This window comes from Eurytemora carolleeae, unplaced genomic scaffold, assembly GCF_000591075.1.
Source record: "Eurytemora carolleeae unplaced genomic scaffold, Eaff_2.0 scaffold879, whole genome shotgun sequence".
Taxonomy (NCBI): domain Eukaryota; kingdom Metazoa; phylum Arthropoda; class Copepoda; order Calanoida; family Temoridae; genus Eurytemora; species Eurytemora carolleeae.
In genome coordinates this window covers 75,058-96,287 of record NW_019396810.1, presented here as the reverse complement: position 1 = coordinate 96,287, position 21,230 = coordinate 75,058, and the positions used below count along the sequence as shown (strand labels likewise).

The following is a 21,230-nucleotide window of genomic DNA, read 5'->3' as shown; positions in this document are numbered from 1 at the left end:
AGCGTTAAACCTTCATCTACATATAAATTTAGCTTGTCATGTCTGGGTGTTGTATCCAATAAACGTCAAAACGGCCCTGAACCGATCAGACCCAAATTTTTTTGTGGAACCTCACGTGACCCCGAGGAAGGTTTATGAATGATCAAAATTTCAAATATGTCCATCGACATCAAAATTCGATTTTCATTAAATTTTTAAAAATTTTGACAATCCACGACATTTTTTGTTAAAATCCGCGAACTTTTTTTTGTTTTGTTTTACGATGTACACAAAGAGAACATGTTCACAATTAAAATAGAAGATGGCGCGAAGTGCCCTAAAAGGTTAGTATATTTAAATAAAGAAAGTTTTTTGTCATCTTTTGTGGTTGTAACCGGCCCTGCATTTTTGGCGACAAAAAATAATATAGAGTTTGAATCTACCATTTTGCTCCAATTTTGCAGGGCGTAACACGAAACATGTCATCTGAGAGACGATTTTCGTGGGACACCCTGTATCTATAAGATTCCAATTGTTATTCTAGTATATAACCCAGTTTTACTTATTTATCTTTCATTACAATGTAATGCAACTCTGATTTCAGGGTTACAAGTTTTTTGTTTTTATTCGTTTTTTATGATTCCACGGGCAACGCCTGGCACTTCAGCTAGTTTGTAATATGCCCCCCCCCCCCTAGACCTGAATACGCCCTTGTTTCTTGCATTTAAATTGTATATCATAAATGATTTGGCAAAAAATTAAATAAGCTTAGTAACAGTAGGGATAAATAAATAAACTTATAGCAGTAGGGGCTCATGAATGTCTGAAAGAAGGCAAAATAAATAAACTTAATAACAGTAGGGGCTCATGAATGCCTGAAAGACGGCTAAATAAATAAACTTAATAACAGTAGAGACTCATTAATGTCTGAAAGAGGGCTAAATAAATAACCATATAGTAGTAGGAACTCATGAATGTCTGAAAGAGGGCTAAATAAATAACCTTATAGCGGTAGGGGCTCAATGCTCATGAATGTCTGAAATAGGGATAAATAAATAAACTTAAAGCAGTAGGGGCTCATGAATGTCCGAAAGAGGGCGAAATAAATAGCCTAATAGCAGTAGGGACTCATGAATGTCCGAAAGAGGGCTAAATAAACAGCCTTATCGCAGTAGGGACTCATGAATGTCCGAAAGAGGGCTAAATAAATAGCCGTATAGCAGTAGGTACTCATGAATGTCCGAAAAAAAGGCTAAATAAATAGCCTTATAGCATTAGGGACTCATGAATGTCCGAAAAAAGGCTAAATAAATAGCCTTATAGCATTAGGGACTCATGAATGTCCGAAAAAGGCTAAATAAATAGCCTTATAGCAGTAGGGACTCATGAATGTCCGAAAAAGGCTAAATAAATAGCCTTATAGCAGTAGGGACTCATGAATGTCCGAAAGAGGACTAAATAAATAGCCGTATAGCAGTAGGTACTCATGAATGTACGATGTACACAAAGAAAACATGTTCACAATTAATTTAGAAGATGGGCGCGAAGTGCCCTATAAGGCTAGTCTATATGTAAATTTGGCTTGTCAGTCTATTTGTCTGTTTGTTTGTATCCAATAAACGTCAAAACGGCTGAACCGATCGGGCCCAATTTTTTTGTGTGACATCTCGTGACCCCAGGGAAGGTTTATGAATGATCAAAATTTCAAATATTTGTCTCCATCAAAATTCGATATTCATTAAATTTTTGAAAATTTTAAAAATCCACGAAATTTTTTGTGAAAATCCGCGAATTATTTTTGTTTTGTTTTACGTTGTACACAAAGAGAACATGTTCACAATTAATTTAGAAGATGGCCGATGGGCGCGAAGCGCTCTATAAGGCTAGTCTATATGTAAATTTGGCTTGTCTGTCTGTTTGTCTGTTTGTTTGTATCCAATAAACGTCAAAACGGCTGAACCGATCGGGTCCAAATTTTTTGTGTGACCTCACGTTACCCCAGGGAAGGTTTATGAATGATCAAAATGTTAAAATTTGTTGTTTAAAAGTTTTTTATTTTTGAAAAATTTTGAAAATGTATAATCCTCCGACCTGCGTGAAATCTTTATTACAGAGGAATACCAATAAAGGATGGACAAGTGACGCATTGGGCTGAGGTGTGGGGGGGCCTCGAGGATTCTACTCCTTTTCCCCCGTACGGAGGCCCCCCCATCCTCCAATTGCTTGAGGGTGGGGTAGAGGCCGAGGTGTAGAACTGAATAGTATCGACCCTAGGCTCAGGCCTGTCAGCTGTTTGAAACCCATCCTTCAGTAAGAATGGATACATTAGACCGGGACCACGTCCTGGAGGACCACGCCCCCTGACCCACTACAGGTGACTAGGATGGGGCGGGACCAGGAGTTGATAGAGGCGGCGCGAAGTGGTAATTATCCCGCTGTTGAACGAATCCTCAGTATTAAACCAAAGAAACCGGGACCATTCGCCAGTCTTAGACGAGCACAGGTAATAATATTTGTGAAACAACTTGTTGGAAAGAAAAAAGAAAAATTATATTAATAATAAACTTGAATCTTAATCTTAACTCACAAAAAAATCTATTTATAATGTGTAAAATAAATATTCGTGGAATTTTCCCCCTCTTTTAGTGAGACACAAAAAATAAAAATTTGGAATACGACATTAATGCAATCTTCTGAAATGAACTTATTAAGTTAAAGAGGTTGCTGTGAACTGTACACTGCGGAATTTTTGTACTTATGCATTAGAATATTTAATCTTTAACCTATCAGTCGTCTTCTTTTTCCACAGTTTCATGTGTACATTTAGTTTATAAATATTAAGATAAACAACAGTATTGATATAAAGAACTGTACTTGAATATAATTAGAATATGTTTATAATAAAGCTGTATCTGTTTATTTTCTATTCAAAATCGCTTTCCGTATTGATTAAATCTCTCCAAATGGAAAGAAATATTTGTTTTTATTTCGTATATTTAGGTTTAGCGTCTAAAATAACAGACGAAAGTAATTTCGAAATGTCTGAGTTTTAATTTTATTTTAGAAAGACAAAAAGTGAATTAGTTTGTTATGTTATTTGGAATAGAAAGCGTTTTTTTAACTTATGCTAAAAGTTATGTTGTTTTATTTTACAGGGTGGTATAAAAGATATTTAACCATTTTTTTAAATGTTGCCTCTTTTTTACTATACTGTATATTTTTTCTAGTGAATAAAAGAATTGATATTTTCGATGAAATAGTAATTGATTAATTTAACACGTATTATTATTATTATTATTATTATTATTATTATTTAACGGTATTATAGACATTTAAATAACATCGCATACTCTACTAGACTGGGGACTGGGGTGGTATAGTAGACATTTACCCAGAGTAACATTGTTTATTCTACAGGGGGGAATAATAAATATCTATCACACAGTAACATTGATTAATTTTACAGGGTGGTACAGTTGTCGTTTATATCAATACAATAAAGACGACGTTCGATTCCAATTTTGATTTCTGTATAGCTTTCAAACAGCATGGGTACACATAAACATGGATATAACGAAAAGCTTTCAACTTTACAACTTCTTTTTGTTGACTAATAAACATATAATTTAAAAAAAGGCTTTTTAGAAATCAAAATTTAAATCAAAATGTCGTATTTGTTGTATTGATACAAAGGCCGAAAACTGTATAATACTTATTAAACTTGGCGTAATATCGTTTATTTTACAGGGTGGAATTAGCTCCAGAGATTCACAAGGCTATACTGCATTACACTACGCTTCACTTAATAATCATAAGGTTAGGATTTTTTAAGCTTTGAAGTCAAGTTCCAGCCGGGGCCTCAGTTTTTACAATGTTTTAGGGCAACAAAAAAGTGTTCTCAGTTAGTATAAAACTTTTTTGGGTTTTAAATTCATTAACAATGCAAAACCATCGTTAATTTTACATTTTAAAATGTGTGAAATCTTGTTTTTAAACCGAAACGGTTTTTTTACCAGTAGAAGTAGATTGACAAAAATTATTTGGAAATGAATATTTTTAATTTGTAATTTCGGGTTTCTTATTTTATTTTTTTTAAATGCGTTTTTCTTGAAAATACTTATTCAACACTTTTCAACATGTTTTTGGGAGATAGTTAGATTATTGTTGAGCTATGAAGCCTCCTGTAATTTAGGAGATAGTTAGATTATTGTTAAGCTATGAAGCCTCCTGTAATTTAGGAGATAGTTAGATTATTGTTAAGCTATGAAGCCTCCTGTAATTTAGGAGATAGTTAGATTACTGTTGAGCTATGAAGCCTCCTGTAACAGTGTGGATGGAGCTGGATCTTCTCCTTTACATCTGGCTGCATGGGCTGGGAACCAGGAGGTAGTATAACGTATTGTATACTATACAGGTTGTATCAATATTTATGGGACCATCAGGAGGTAGTATACAGGGTGTATCAATATTCAGGAGGTAGGATACAGGGTGTATCAATATTTATGGGACCATCAGGAGGTAGTATACAGGGTGTATCAATATTCAGGAGGTAGGATACAGGGTGTATCAATATTTATGGGACCATCAGGAGGTAGTATACAGGGTGTATCAAAATATATGAGACATTATGAAGTAGTTTACAGGTTGTATCAATATATATGGGACCATCAGGAGGTAGTATACAGGGTGCATCAATTTACACGGGACCAATACAGGGTGTACCAAAATACATGGGAAGCAAGGGGTAGTATACAAGTCTTTTTCAAACTACCGACGTTTTTTGGATTTAGAAGGTGCTCCAACGAATCTGAAATGTTTAAAACCCGATTTTCCATAAGTTTTCTTTTTAAAATCATACTAATTTTTCTCTATCAAAGATATTGAGCAAACTGATTCTTTGAACCGATTTTGTTTACCAATTGTTCGGTCAGAGTAAAAATTTTGCTTTAAACACAAACTTATCGAGCACACAAATTTGAACAATAAGAAATATCTCAGAATCTCGTGAAGCCTCTTAAGATTTAAAAAAACCGTTTAAAAAACGATTTCCATCTCTAATTGGGATTATTTGTCAACTAGCTGAAGTGGCCAGCGTTGCCCGTGGAATTTTTTAAAAAAATTATAATTTAAAAAATTCAGTTTAAAATGATTTTTGAAGAAAAAAATTATAATTATGGGTTCCCTCAAAAAAATGTCAGCCAATTTGGTCCAGCTGTTTGGCTAGCTATGGCTAAAATAAATATATATATATATGATTATGAGTAAAGAGCTTTATTATATAAAGATAGATAATTAACTGAACGACTTATATTGTTGTTGTCGTAGGTAGTGGAAATACTCCTAACTACCGGACCATCTATCCCTAACGTGAACCTTACTAACGGGGATAAAGAAACAGCTCTCCATTGTGCTGCTCAGTATGGGCATACCGAGGTGGTTCAGCTGCTTCTAGGAGCAGGAGCTGAACCTAATATTAAGAATAGTAAAGAGGAAACTGCTCTAGATCTTGCTGCCCAGGTAATACATACAAGGGACTGTGCATGTAATGACACCGGAAGAGAAGACTTGAGGTTACAGTGTATATTTACACTCCATGCTAGTGTACACTCGCGCAGTTTCTTGGCCTTTAATTTCCCGCTATATAAAGAAAAATATCGAAGAAATCCTTGATAAGACAAAGGATTAAAGGGTAGCGTTATAAAAATGGACATGCCACACTATAATGGAAGGTCACTTGAAATTACGCTTACAGAACACTGTAAGTGTACAGTGTACAGTGTACAGTCCCTTTAAGAACACTGTAAGTGTACAGTGTACAGTGTAAGTGAATAAGGTTACAGTGTAAGTGTACAGTGTACAGTGTACAGTGTACAGTCCCTTTAAGAACACTGTAAGTGTACAGTGTACAGTGTACAGTGTAAGTGTACAGTGTACAGTGTAATTTCAAGTGACTCTATTTAGACGGAACCTTTAACACTTTGATTTAATAAATAATATTGAAGATATCGTCGGTTTTGAAACTTGTAAATATTTTAATTCTAAACATTTTTTAAAGGTGCCCTTTGGAATCGGAAATGCCTCTCTTTTAAATATAGTTTCCTTAAATTTACGCCTACAGTCTCTTTAAAGGGAGTATTATAATTTCTATTTAAAGGGAGAATTATAACTATCTTTAAAGGGAGTATTATAATTTCTCTTTAATGGGAGTATTATAATTTCTCTTTAAAGGAAGTATTATAATTTCTCTTTAAAGGGAGTATTATAATTTCTATTTAAAGGGAGTGTTATAATTTCTCTTTAAAAATTGAAAGAAAAAAAAAATTTTAAGTAGAACTGATCGATTCGTAATCTCTCTATTATTTGTTTATGACTACTTGATTTTTTTAACAAAAATAGTTTTTTTTAAAAACTCTGAAATAAGAAGACGGCTTTCAGAATTAATTTATAACTTTAACATGGACAATAAGCATGAGGCACAGTATTTGTGCAGTGTAAACAGACCCATTTCACTAAATACTAAATACATTTACGTATTGCTAATATTATGTTCATATTCCACAGTTTTTTAGTTTTCACTGTATTCTATGTATCATGTCTAGTATGGAAGAACTGAAACAGTCCGTATTCTGCTTGAAACCCACCCTGAGATGGTTGGAAAGTTTACAGCCTACGGTTCAATGGTTTATCTCCATACCCCTCTACACCTAGCAAGCAGGAATGGACATAAAGCGGTCGTGGAACAGCTCATCAAGGTAGGCACTCGTTAGCACCACAGGAATGTTCTTAGTTTGTATAAGTTGAATGGTTTGTATATTTTAGAAAAAGTTTAGTTTCCATGCATAGCTGGGTTCCCAAGCTAGTACAGCTAGTAATTACAGTGTGTCAACTGTCGTCTTCTGTTCCTAAGTATACGTAGTACGTAGGCAGCATCATACCAACTTTACTTTTGTTATGTTGTTATGTCAAGACTACGGATGGGCGAGCTACAAAACGACCATTTTTTTACAAATATTAATCTAAAATTCTGAAATGTCAATAAAAATGTCAAGTGTTCAACCTTTTACTTAAAGGGGTTCAACCTGAAGCAAATTTGATTAAAAACATATACTGTTTTCTTTTTAGGTTGGTATAGATATAAATGTTCGAACTAGCCGAGGCTCAGCTCTTCACGAGGCCGGTCTCTGTGGGAAGGTTGAGGTCGTTAAACTTCTTCTTGATCAAGGAATCAATACTCAGCTCAGGTACATTCTTGGGATCAGTACATTAGGTCCCAATTTTGGGACCAGTACATTGGTTCCAAATATAGGGATCAGTACATTGGTTAATTGGGTCCCAATGTTATTTGGAGAATTAGATCAGTGCATTGGTTATTTGGATCCCAATGTTATTGGGAGAATTGGGATCAGTGCAGTGGTTATTTGGGTCTTAATGTAATTGGGAGAAGTTCACAATATTGGGATCAGTAAATTGGGTCCCAATATTATTGGAAGAATTGGGATCAGTGCAATGGTTATTTGGATCCCAATGTTATTGGGAGAATTGGGATCAGTGCAGTGGTTATTTGGGTCTTAATGTAATTAGGAGAAGCTCACAATATTGGGATCAGTAAATTGGGTCCCAATAGTATTGGAAGAATTGTGATCAGTGCATTGGTTATTTGGATCCCAATGTTATTGGGAGAATTGTGATCAGTGCAGTAGTTATTTGGGTCTTAATGTAATTGGGAGAAGCTCACAATATTGGGATCAGTAAATTGGGTCCCAATAGTATTGGAAGAATTGAGATCAGTGCATTGGTTATTAGGGTTCCAATGTTATTGGGAGAATTTGGATCAGCGCAGTGGTTATTTGGATCTTACTGTAATTGGGAGAAACTCACAATACTGGGATCAGTAAATTGGGTCCCAATAGTATTGGAAGAATTGGGATCAGTTTTAAGGGTCCCAATTTTATTGTAATAATTGGGATCAGTGCATTAGGTTCCAATGTTTTCGGAAGAATTGGGATCAGTGCATTAGGTCCCAATATTTTGTAAAAATTTGGATCAGTGGATTAGGTCCCAATATTTTGTAAGAATTTGGATCAGTGGATTAGGTCCCAATATTGTTTTAAGAATTGGAATCAGTGCAAATTAGGTCCCTTAATATTGTTGGGAGAATTTGTAGCAAAAGTTGTGAATTTCTCAAAGGCTATGTTTTGTGAACAACATACAAACATATCTTTTATCGTAGTTAAGCACAATTTTTAACAAAATTTTGTCAAAATTTCCTAAAATTAATAAAATGTTTTGAAGACTATGTAAACTTAAATTATTTTACATATTTAGGGATTCGTCAGATCGGACTATTCTTGACATCATGGAGGAGCTTCAAACACAGAGAACAAAGGAAAATATAAACAGAATTCATTCAGATTCAATTTCTCTTTTTTTCGTTTTTAACATGACCAGAATTAAGACCTATTCAATAAACGATGCCAGACACGATTTTTATCTGGATTTGTCAATCCAAAAATTCACGATTTTTTGACATAGTCTTTTCCTGTAAGCTGCTAGTGTATTGCTCACCATGGACGAGCAATAAAACACCTTTTTCTATAGATTTTAAAACTGCGATCTCTTCGTCATAATTTCCAGACATGAGTTTACAGGTTGTGAATTTATGGTGGCAAAATTTAGCTTAAAGGATCGCTTAGAATGACGATGACAATCCCGTTGAAGGGACTGAAAGTGTTTAATTCTGTTAATTCCGCCATTGCTTCTTGTAAGCAAGAAATGCGCCTGCCACTTTCGCAGAGAATCCGCAAATGAAAAAGAAACAAAAACATATTTATATATTACATCCTTGATCAAGCAACTCTTTTAATGGTTTCGTTGTAAATCTTTGCATGGTGGGTCAATTAAACTTACTCTTATAGTTATCTACTCAAATATTAGGCTTTTAGAATATATTGACTTGTACAAAAAAAATCTTATTTTTGTGAGTTGATACGTGACTAAATACGAATAGAGATATAAATTTTTAAGCAAAGTAATTGTTTATTTCTATTGTAAAGGAAATTACAAGAATTATCATAGAGCATAATTCCAACAGCAGTACTCAACCACTATCTCCATACGATAACGTTTCAATCAGTAACTCACTAGGTAACATTTATGTAGAAATCATGGCAAATTTTTAATATTATTTATTTTTTTATATTATTATTTATTTATATTTATAGATATCTGTATTAGAAACTTTTGAATTCGGTAACTTAAAACTTTTAGAAAAATCATATTAATGGATGAATGAATTTTTTTTAATTTGGTAGCTCAACTTGCACTGCTGTCAAGCGAAAATCGATGAGAATTTCGTCAATTAATTCTTAACAACTAAAGCTAACAAAAGCTTTATAGTGCTAAAAGGTACATGTAAAGGGCTATAGAAAAGCTTAAGCATGGGTTAGAACGGTAAAATCAAAGCCCAAGAAGTTTCGACACTTCAAAGTCGACCCTGTCTTAAAAATTGACTTTTTATAAGCAGGCTGAATTTGTGTGCTTGTTGAAAAAGTATATATTACTGGTTAAATTGTAAAGGTTAAATTGTAAAGGTTAAATTGGACAAAAACGCGAATTTTCTCCGTTTCTTCCAATCAAATGTTTCCTACACAATTAAAGTTGGTTTGCGCTTCCTCTTCTATGCTTTATCAATCACAAAAAAATTGAAGTATCAACGCTAAATTTTCGATTAAAAAACACATTTTAAAATAAATTTTCAACAAACTCAAATTTAGAGCAATGTACAATTACTTTTAATTTTTTTTGCCTTCTGTATTTTTTCTTGCAATTTAGATTTGTTAAATCGCCAACCAAAAAGTGTCAGTCAATGGAAAATTATAAAAAAATGTAAATATTTTAAATAACCGTATCCTAGATTCTGCCTGTTCCTCGACCCTGGGGACGGAACTGAGGCCGAGGGCAACCTCGTGGCAGACCAGGGAGAGACGGAGGACAACCTCAGAGGAAGAATTGGATAAAAGGATATCTTCATTCTCTTCTACATCAGGTATAAAACATCCTGTTTATCAGAAAAAAATTATTTAAATTTAAAATATTTAATTGCTTAGTGCATGCTTTTCTCTCTCATGATTTAAATGTTTGGTTAATGAATGTAAAAGACTAGCTGAAGTGCCCGGCGTTGCACGTGAATGTTTTTTTTAAATTTCCGTCTTGAAAGAAAATCGAATTTTTTAGCCCCAGGATGCCCATGGGATTCCTCAAAAAATGTCATTTAGCTATTTCAACATATGCAGGGTGAGTCATTACAAAATATGTGAACAATCCATTTAAGGTTGCTCCGACTGCACCACTAGTACTCTTCAACCTGCCCGCAGTTATGATTCTAACTTTCTCTCAGAGTCAGAGCTAACTATGACAGGTAAAATCATGTAAAAAATGTTTTATTTTGATAGAACATTATTTTGTTTATACAGGGTTACTCACAAATAATGAGACTTCAGAGACGACTGTACGGAATTTCATTATATTCAAGATTTTCTGCAATTATTAACTTCATATTTTCCTTACCAAGAATGTAAGCCATGTAAAGGAGTTGAATCGAGAGAACTGAAGCTGCTTGCCACAAATTCAAATTTTCTAATCCCTATATCTTTTCAACCTAATGGTATTAACCTTTTATATTTCAAACTTAGGCAGAATTCATAGTTTGCACTATCTAAGGTCTATAACGACATTGGGTTGCATTGATACGGGAAAATTTGAGTTTAAAAATATTTGAAGAGTTTCAAGTCATCATTGCGATCTCCTCCTGTGTGGGTGGCCCTATATTAATGAATGTGAAAATAATCTAAATAAATAAAAACTTTATGACAGTGTTCTATCCATACTTTAGTTGATGAATATTAATTAACATGACAAAAAAAATGTTTTTTTATGAATTACATTTTCACTCTTATTCATTTATGAATTATAAAGTTTTATTTACATTTTTATAGTTTTTTTGTAATTTGTTATGCTACCAATTATAAGAACTTGTGGATGAAATTAAAATTGAATCTTTTATTTCATAAGAATATTTTCTGTTGTTTAGGAACATTAACCCGAGGAGATGATACGAGTATATCCTCAGCCAGCTCAACCACCTCCCTCTCTCCGGTCTGTCAGGTTCGACCTGGGAGCAGTGTCTCACAGAACACACTAACCTCTAAACCTACAGTAGATAAACCTAAACTACCCGCTAAACCTGCACATATAAGACCTGGTCTTAAACCTGTACAGATTCCAAATGTCGATGACAAACTTGGTATTAAACCCAAGAAACCTCCGCGACGAAATCTCTCAATATCTCCAGTAAGAAATCCCCCTTGGGAATCTGAGGGGGGGTATGATCCCTCCCACTGTAGAAAAAATATCCCTCAAAAGTCAGTTTACTCCTCAAAATCTGGTTCAAAATCATTTGACGAGCTTGACGATATCTTGTGTGATAAATCAAAGAAGCAGGGCGGACGAAAACGAAATCGTCGAACGCTAAGCAGTGTCTCCAGTGTTGACGTTTCCCATGATAAGGAACAGAAATCAAATAGAGAATACATTCCTTTAGAGTCTAGACATTCCTGTGATGAAATCCTAGATACATACCAGGTATACCGACACGGCAGCGACTGCTCCCAGCTCAGTGACTGCCAGAGATGTGTTCTCAACAGCATGAGCAACCGTTCCCTCAATATTCATTGCGACGGGGAGCAGGGTAAAGACCGGTTTATCTCCCAGCGACAATACAAGCGGAAGATAAGACGAGAAGTTCCAAAAGGAAGCGTCAAATACTCCACCCTGGATTTGAGAGCAGAGAAGAGGTTGAATGGTTCCAGTCCTGGGACTAACGCTGTACTGGTTTCTAAAACCACATATAAACTCAGGGCTAATCATTATGATTCAGACCTGGACTCTGCTGGGGAGGAGGATACTGAAAGATCTAGCGGGTTAGAACTCATGGAAATTCCTCTGAGTCCAACCCACTACTCCCAACCTTCAACTCCGGAGAATGATCCTCCAACCCCTTGGGAGGCGGAGTCAGCCATACACAATGTTCTTTCCTTTCTCAAGAACGAATATCAACCACGCAGACGAACTGTAACAACATATACTGAGCCCTGGATGCTGCTATCTCTAGATCCGACCCTATGGCCTAGTTCAAACCCTCTGGTTACTGATAAATCCACGTGTACCCAGATTGATCGTAAGCTGCCAACAGGACGTAAACTACCTGAGATTCCTCGGGATGAGCAGATTCAGCTTCATATACCAACATCACCAGAGTCAGACGATTCTGATCCCGGCGAAGTGATTTTAAGACACAACCCAGAAGAGGAAGATTGCATTTATCAATCAATAGATAAAGAGGAGAGTGACGAAAGTGAATCAAGTAGAGTGTCACATGGCAGTGACAAATCACAAAGTTTGTCGATCCTGTCTCCGTTCGACGAGCAAGAGGAATGGTCAAAGATCTCTTTAATTATCGACTCCTTTGGCGCCAATATTGGGAAACAGACTGAGGTTGGGAAGGAAACAATAAGTACACCAAACAACTCACCTGTTTATGATTATCCAACGCTAAAAAAGAGAGAGAAACTGACATCTACAGTTGAAGAATGGCTAAACTTTATTAATTTGAGCAAGTATGCGGCTAACTTTGAATCCAATGGTTATGACAATATAAACTATATTGGCGGTGGTCTACTTAGTAGAGAAGATCTCATTGAAATCGGAATAACTGATCAAAAAGACATCACTGTCCTTATAGATTCATTAAAGCATAGACTGCACAAGTTTCACTTCAAGGAGAATGGAGAACCTGAGTGTTTAGAACTCAACCTGGAATCCTGGCTCTCCTCCCTAGAACTAAATCAGTACCTGGAGAAGTTTAGATCTAACCTAATAGTAGATATGGACAGGGTTCGGGGTATATGGGATGATGAGTTGTCCTCTATAGTTGAGATTGAGAAGGTTGGACACAGAAGAAGGATTCTGCTGAGTGTTGCTGGACCTATAGGGATAAAACAACGAATTGGCAAGGTTAACATAATATCAGAGACCCAGAAACCAGAAGTTAAATCAAATCTGCAAATGGTCTGTAATCTCTCTCCACACTCAACCCCAAAGCCTGCAACATCTTCATCTGAAATTGGAAAGAGTCCTCTAAAAAAAGAAAAACCAAAGCTGGAAGAAAAATTACAAATTGTCGAGAAAACCCGAAACGCCGAGGCAGATGTGATTTTAACGCCAGTTAAAGGAAAGGAATTGGAAGAAAAAGGAAAAAAGAAAAATGAAAAAGAAGATGTCGGAAGCGGAGATCAGAAACAAAAAGATAACAAACAGCACCATAAAGACAAAAGGTTGGGTCGAATGGTTAAATCTCCGACCTCTGAGGATATCCCCTTGTGTTCAATGCACTCTGCTCAACGGAGAAACACTGCAACCTCGTCAACCTCTGAAGGAAGCGAGAAGCTTGATAAACCTCAGACTCCGGTTAAACGGCCTGGAATAGAGAGTGGGACTTTAACCCTAGGAAGGAGGAAGAAAAGGGCTCCTCCACCCCCTCCTANCCCTACTTGTGGAAAATATTTTTTCCACCCGATGTACATATGAATCATGAATTCAATTAAATTTAAACATGACCAGTAAAAAGTAAAATAGAAAAGTTTGGACCCTTGGTCTGATTTAATCTAATGTTAAAACTGTCAAAAGTGTATCTAATTTAGGAGATGTGTCTCCGCAGATGAAACTTAGAGCTCAAGCCTCTCAAAACTTCAAATCTATCGAAGTTGTTCAAAAAAAATCTTCCGTAAGTACAGGGTATTTTTTTATCTTGCCAATTTTGATTCATATCTAATACAGGATAAAAGATATACATTTTTATGATTACATTTATCAATAACATATTATCGGAGGTTTTTTTTAGAAAAAAAAAATAAGATGATCATTTCAAAAGATGTTTAAAGTGTCAGCCCTCATTCTCCAAACAAAGAGTAACTCTTTTCCTTAATTTTTCAGCGGCCGGACGTCGGCTTAACTTCCGACTGAGGGACGGACTAAAAATAATGCTCCAATCTTTTTGAAATTATAATACAACCTAGGCCTAGTCATAGAAATGATTACCTAAAAATTACAGTCAGATCAGCCGAAAAATGTGGGCGCAGCGTTAAACATTCTGTTGCCTCCTCATCTCGCCCATGTTATTATGACCAAGAGAGCACTGCGTTTTCGGCCTAGTTTTTAACGCTGTTTCTAAATTTTCGAAGGTTTAAGGTAGGAAAATACGAGAACTGAAATTTGTACTAAGTCAACAAAACATGCAACTTCTCTTGCCATAAACTCAAATTTTGTAATTCTTTATCTTTGGAAACTTTTATATTTTAGACTTTTATATTTCAGACTTTTTGGCAAGTCCTCGTTTCTTTTCAAAATGAGATCATAACAATCCTTAAAGAAAATATTTGAAAAAAATATTAGAATATATTTATTTAGACTTCTCTTGATGGATGTTCAAGAAAAATCGGCACTAACCAACCTAACAACGAAACAAAAGGAAAAAATGAAGTGAAAGAGAAAGAGAAGGATGGTAGAACGTATAAGGTTATGTACCACGGCAACTCTCTTGTACTACAGTTTGATGGAGTAGATTCAACAAAACAAGCTATAGAGAAGGTAGAAAAAATCAATTATAGTAATAATAATAATAATAATAATAATAAGAATAAGAATAATAATAAAAATAANAATAATAATAATAATAATAATAAGAAAAATAATAAAAATAATAATTAGGTAAAGAAGTCTCGTGACATAATAAAAAGAACAGGAATGCCTACCAGACTCGTAGTAACAGATACAGAACTTAAAACAACAATTTTTGAGGTATAATAAACAGCTAATATAAAAATGTTGTACATTTTTACAAAGCAGTGTACGTTTTCAGGGCCAGGGTGTACTGCACGACCACCAGATAAACAACATCTGTTGTGTTGTACAGGCAAGTGTTAAAAACCCTTTATTGTTCTATATTTAAAAAAAAAATGGAAATTATTTTAATTTAAGAAAAATAACAGATTGCCTTTTTTTTTGAACGTGCATTTTTCATTGTTGTAAAAACAAAATGTATCTCTCAAAAAATTTCATTTCATGAAAGTTTTAAATTATGAGAAATTTAATTTTTTGCATAAAAAGATAAATTAGACTTTTTCATTAAAATCTGACAAACTCTTCATTAGGATTGTGAGTCCCCGACCATGTTTGGATATATAACAACTGATATTAACAATCTACAAAGATTTTCTCATGTTTTTTCCGCTGAAAATAAGGTAAGCAGTCAATTTTGCCTACAAACAATAAATGATCTGGGTTGTTTTTAGACAAAATTGTGTAACTCTAGCTTGGCAAAGTAACTTTTAGCATCTTTAAATTTTGCAAATATTATTTTGAGATTAAATGTTTTTGTAAGGATAACTGCCGTTTAATATTTAAAATATTTGTTTAAATAAAGAAAAAAATATTTTACCTTCTTCGTGTTAATTATTCTTTTTACTTTGAAAAATAAAAAAAATTATTTTTACGAATAATTTTTAATATTCAAAGAAAATTTAGATTTTGTTTTAGATTTTTATTTTTAATGAGGAAAATATTGATTTGATTTTCAATTAGGAGAAATGCTCTGAAATCCTGTCTCGATTTTCTCAAGAATTTAAGGACGGAACCAACCCAGAGATACTGGATACTAAACCTAAACCTAGAGCAAAGGTATAAACCTTATAAACCGAGATATACTAGATACTAAACCTAAACCTAGAGCAAAGGTACAAACCCAAAAAACCGAGATGTACTAGATACTAAACCAAAACCTAGAGCAAAGGTATTAACCTAATAAACCGAGATATACTAGCTACTAAACAAAAACCTAGAGCAAAGGTATAAACCTAATAAACCGAGATATACAAGATACTAAACCTAAACCTAGAGCAAAGGTATAAACCTTATAAACCGAGATATACTAGATACTAAACCTAAACCTAGAGCAAAGGTACAAATCTTATAAACCGAGATATACTAGATACTCAACCTAAACCTAGAGCAAAGGTATAAACCTAATAAACCTAGATATACTAGATACTCAACATAAACCTAAAGTAACGGTATAAACCTAGATATACTAGATACTAAACCTAAACCTAGAGTAAAGGTTTAAACCAAATAAACCTAGATATACTAGATACTAAACCTAAACCTAGAGCAAAGGTATTAACCTAATAAACCTAGATATACTGGATATTAAACCTAAACCTAGAGCAAAGGTATAAACCTAATAAACCTAAATATACTAGATACTCAACCTAAACCTAAATTAACGGTATAAACCTAGATATACTAGATACTACTAAACCTAAACCTAGAGCAAAGGTATAAACCTAATAAACCTAGATATACTAGATACTCAACCTAAACCTAGAGCAAAGGTATAAACCTAATAAACCTAGATATACTAGATACTCAACCTAAACCTAGAGCAAAGGTATAAACCTAATAAACCTAGATATACTAGATACTCAACATAAACCTAGAGCAAAGGTATAAACCTAATAAACCTAGATATACTAGATACTCAACCTAAACCTAGAGCAAAGGTATAAACCTAATAAACCTAGATATACTAGATACTCAACATAAACCTAGAGCAAAGGTATAAACCTAATAAACCTAGATATACTAGATACTCAACCTAAACCTAGAGCAAAGGTATAAACCTAATAAACCTAGATATACTAGATACTCAACATAAACCTAGAGCAAAGGTATAAACCTAATAAACCTAGATATACTAGATACTCAACCTAAACCTAGAGCAAAGGTATAAACCTAATAAACCTAGATATACTAGATACTCAACATAAACCTAGAGCAAAGGTATAAACCTAATAAACCTAGATATACTAGATACTCAACCTAAACCTAGAGCAAAGGTATAAACCTAATAAACCTAGATATACTAGATACTCAACATAAACCTAGAGCAAAGGTATAAACCTAATAAACCTAGATATACTAGATACTCAACCTAAACCTAGAGCAAAGGTATAAACCTAATAAACCTAGATATACTAGATACTCAACCTAAACCTAGAGCAAAGGTATAAACCTAATAAACCTAGACAGAAGGAGATGGCCAAATTTATAAACAAGTTCAACGTGTGGAAGAAGAATATAATTGATTGAGAGGAACATTGAAGAAAACTCATTTTCGAATAACTTATTATATTGGCAAGGTTGTTACCCCTAGTGGAGCTGGAGCTAAATCTAAATCTGATCATCTTGTTACAAGGTTGTTACCCCTAGTGGAGCTGGAGCTAAATCTAAATCTGATCATCTTGTTACAAGAATGAAAAACTTCTTCCAGGTGAAAAGCAAAAAACATTTTGCTAATTTTAAAAGATTTTTTAAAGATTTAAAATGATCTGTCGGCGTAATTTCAAGTGTCCTGCATTGAATAGGGTTCCATGATTGATTCACAACGTTATCCGCTAAATCATAATATAAAGAAGGATTATTAGTTTTAAAAGAGAAAAACAAGGATACCGCTGTTAATTGAGGAAGGTAACTTTTAAAAAGAAGGATCACATAAAATTATTGTTATCGTTAAAAAAAAGACAACTTCTTCATTTTTAAAGAAAGATTTTCCAAAAAAAAAAGTTCAATTGATAACTTTGGAATTTGCTTGTCATTTTTGAAAAAAAAAATGTGCAAATAAACAGTTGTCCGTTTCTAATTTACTTTGTAACTTAGGGCGGAGAATCAAGTGGAGTCAATCGGCGTGAAGAGAGAAGGCGGAGAGATGAGAGAGAAGGGCGGAGAAGAAGAGGCGGATCAATGGACAACCTCATAGATGTAGAAGACGATATTAATACTACTATGAGGCAAATATATATTTTCAAATTCACTTAATAAAATAATTTATGATTTGAAAAAGTCTTTTGTTAAAGAATGCTTAGAATGATTTTTTTATCCAGTTTACAAATTACAACTAGCTCAAATTAAAATAATTTCAAAAATCTTTTTTTGCCAAATTACTAAATTCAATATTTTGAAGTAAGATAATACATGGTGTCTCACATCAAATAAGACCGCGTTAATGGGTCTAAATTACGATTTGGGGGACAAATCAGAAAATTTAAGACGAATGAATCATTTTGAAAAATTTAAAAAGCCTAATAGAAAATTTGTTTGCAGAAAATGCTAGATTTTTCAAGCATTATGTGCGTATTTTGGATTTAAAGATTGGAGATAATCTAATTTGATATGGGACGCTCTATAGATTAATTTAAACTCTTTTTTACCCTACTTGAATTAGTCAGTACATGAAAAAGTATAATTTAATGTACTTTTAGGAAAAAATGCTCCTCGATCAAGAACCTCTCCTGTGTGGGACCTCCTCCTAACAATAAAAACGAAGTGAAAATAACAAGTGTTTAATTTCATGAATTCATTCTTACTCGTCACAAATTCTAACCCCAAAATCAAAATACTCTGTCTGCTTTTAATGTAAGACGACGTTTTAAGAAAAGGAATAACATCGCTATCCCAACATTCTAGTTATTTAAACCAAAAATTGTTTGTGATTAAATACTCATAAGGATCTCATTTAGATTTAACTTTATTTTAGTCAGTTTTTTAATTCAATACTCTATTTTAGGGGAAGAACGTTCCACACTGTGTATTTGTCAAAAATCAGGGTTTGGAACTTTCTTCTCCTGAACTGAAAGACTATTATTAAATTTATGATATGGAGCATAATTTTATGTAAATGTATTTATGTTACCCACATTGTCAGCAATTGTAAGGGAATCCTCATAGATTTTGTAAGGTTTATTGAAACCACAGACAAACTTAAAAACTCTAGAACACTCCCTTTAACCTTGATTTATAAATTTGTAACCCTAAGTTGAGATTTAAAAGCTTAAACCCGAGTAAGCCCCGGTCTTACCATTTACTTAGACCCAAGTAAAGACTGGGGTTTTGGATGGCCTTGGCTTTAGTAAAAACCAACCGCCTTGAGTTTTTCGTTCTTGAAGGCTTGGGTCTTCAAAAGCTGATAATCGTAAATTTCGCAAAAACTATTATATGTGTAATTTAGAATATTGGAAATTATTTTTAGTGTCAAAGTTGATCAAAGGTGTGAAATAAACATACTATGAAAATAATGTATCTCAAAATTTACATTTAGCTCAGCTAATCTGTCTACTATATCCAATCCAGGCTTTGGTTTTAGCTGAGCTCACAAGTCCTTCAATATACCAAGGTTACTCTGGTTTAAGCTTTGAAAATCTCAAATCTGATCTGTTTAGAATAATATTCCTATAGAGCCTTATCAAACATCTTTTATTAGTTTATATTAGAATAAAGATTATCAATGTGATGTGTGTACACACTTTATTGAAATATTATAGACGGTATTTAGACTGTACATGTGTACATAGACACAGCAATTATGCCGTGTAAATAGACCCATTTACCTTAACACGTGATTTAAAATATTACTAATACAAGTATTTGTTTTGGAATAACATCAAATACTCTTAATTATTGCTTAAAGGTCGTCTTCCAGGTTTCTGGTTCTCACTTTAGTAAATCAACAAATTACATAAAAAGATTACCAGGATACATGGGGGGGGGGGGAAGGGGTAAGAAGGGCATTGTGCCACCCTTTAAAAATCTCAATTCACGTTGTAGAAACTGAAAAATGTGCTTCCCCTTGAGCCCAACAAAATTAAGTATTTGCCACAAACTAACAAGTTTGAATCCTTACATCTTTGTAACCTGATGGTGAGAAACTTTAATATTTCAAACTTTAACTATTTAATATAAAAGAAACATCTAAGGTATACAACATTGGGTTGTAAAGATATTGCAGGTTTTAAAAAAATCAAAAACTCAATTCGTTTCTAAAGTGGGAGGAGGGCAAATGACAAGTTTTATAAATTTGTGAGGGATTTATGAAATTTCAAAAATAAATCTATAGCTTTCATTGTACAAATGTATTACGTTAATACACATGGCAACAACTATTGCCCCCTCTCTTGGTTTCAGAAAAAAAAATCAGAGTTTTCGTTATATACTATTCCCCTAGTGGAGCTGGAGCTAAATCTAAATCTGATCATCTTGTTACAAGGTTGTTACCCCTAGTGGAGCTGGAGCTAAATCTAAATCTGATCATCTTGGTTAGTTTTAAAACCAAAAATATTGTGTAATACTTACTAGTGATGGGCTGGTTAGTTTTAAAAACCAAAAAAAAACTGTTGTTGAAAACTTAAAACCTTCACCGTTCTTTTTTAGTGCCTTTTAAAAGTCCGAAAACCTTCAAAAATTTTCGAGAACGACAAATAATTATTTCTTATTGCACTGTTCATAATAGAAATGTAGTACTTTTAAAGATTTTTATATTTTAAGATCTTTAGATAAAATTTTACAAAATAACAGAATTCTTTTGAGCCTTCAAGTAAAAGTTTTCACAGAAATTTTTAATTTACTTTAAATTAGTTTAAAAAAAGTTTTTGAAAAATTGTGACTGAGATAGAACCACACGCATAAACTTCACAAGCAGGGGATCATTCATTTGGATTATTGTCATGTTTTGACTTTTTTATACCGTAGTTGTTCTGTATAGTTTGCTCTTGCTGATTCAAAGTGGGCCCGGTACTTGAAATGAGCCAGCGTAAGCAGTGTGCAATGAAAAGAAAGTAGGTAAACCAATAATGTCTGCAGTACAGGGTGTCCCAATAAACATGGGAATTCAGTAACGAATTCGATATCGTCTTTTCAGTTAACACTTTGATTTAGTATAGTGATACCTACTGAGAAAGCTGTAATCTGTAAGAGTTTCGTCTGCTATGCTCAAATTTTGTTTCTTTATGTTTTGACTGCTACGGTTGTACTTTATAGTAAAGCAAGAAAATTGCAGTATACAAACAGAGTAAACTTGTCCGTCTTTACTGTTCATACTGTGGAGACATTATCGACACATCTTTGCAGTCTTTTACCCCTTTTTTTAGAATAAACTCTAGCAGACATAATAATATTGTGGCTTTTAAAATTAGGTATTGCAATGCTAATTCATAACAAAGACGATATCCAATTCGTCACTGAATTCCAATGTTTTTTGGGACACCCTGTAGTACAATCTCACTATATACAGAGCGTCCCATATCATA

At 33.8% G+C, this 21,230-nt stretch overlaps 1 protein-coding gene across 1 annotated transcript; it reads left to right on the top strand.

The window, feature by feature from the left end:
* Window positions 1-2,110: 2,110 nt before the first annotated feature.
* On the top strand, window positions 2,111-19,438 carry LOC111708918 (ankyrin repeat and sterile alpha motif domain-containing protein 1B). The gene is made up of 20 exons (XM_023482422.1): window positions 2,111-2,482; window positions 3,727-3,795; window positions 4,264-4,365; window positions 5,305-5,496; window positions 6,579-6,731; window positions 7,102-7,220; window positions 8,305-8,365; window positions 9,033-9,123; window positions 9,893-10,024; window positions 10,310-10,396; window positions 11,069-13,613; window positions 13,702-13,819; window positions 14,503-14,682; window positions 14,803-14,892; window positions 14,954-15,007; window positions 15,246-15,335; window positions 15,676-15,771; window positions 17,348-17,422; window positions 17,809-17,939; window positions 18,411-19,438. Exons 1-20 carry the CDS (start codon window positions 2,363-2,365, stop codon window positions 18,493-18,495), a joined length of 4,590 nt encoding a protein of 1,529 aa, XP_023338190.1. The 5' UTR covers window positions 2,111-2,362; the 3' UTR covers window positions 18,496-19,438.
* Window positions 19,439-21,230: the final 1,792 nt, after the last annotated feature.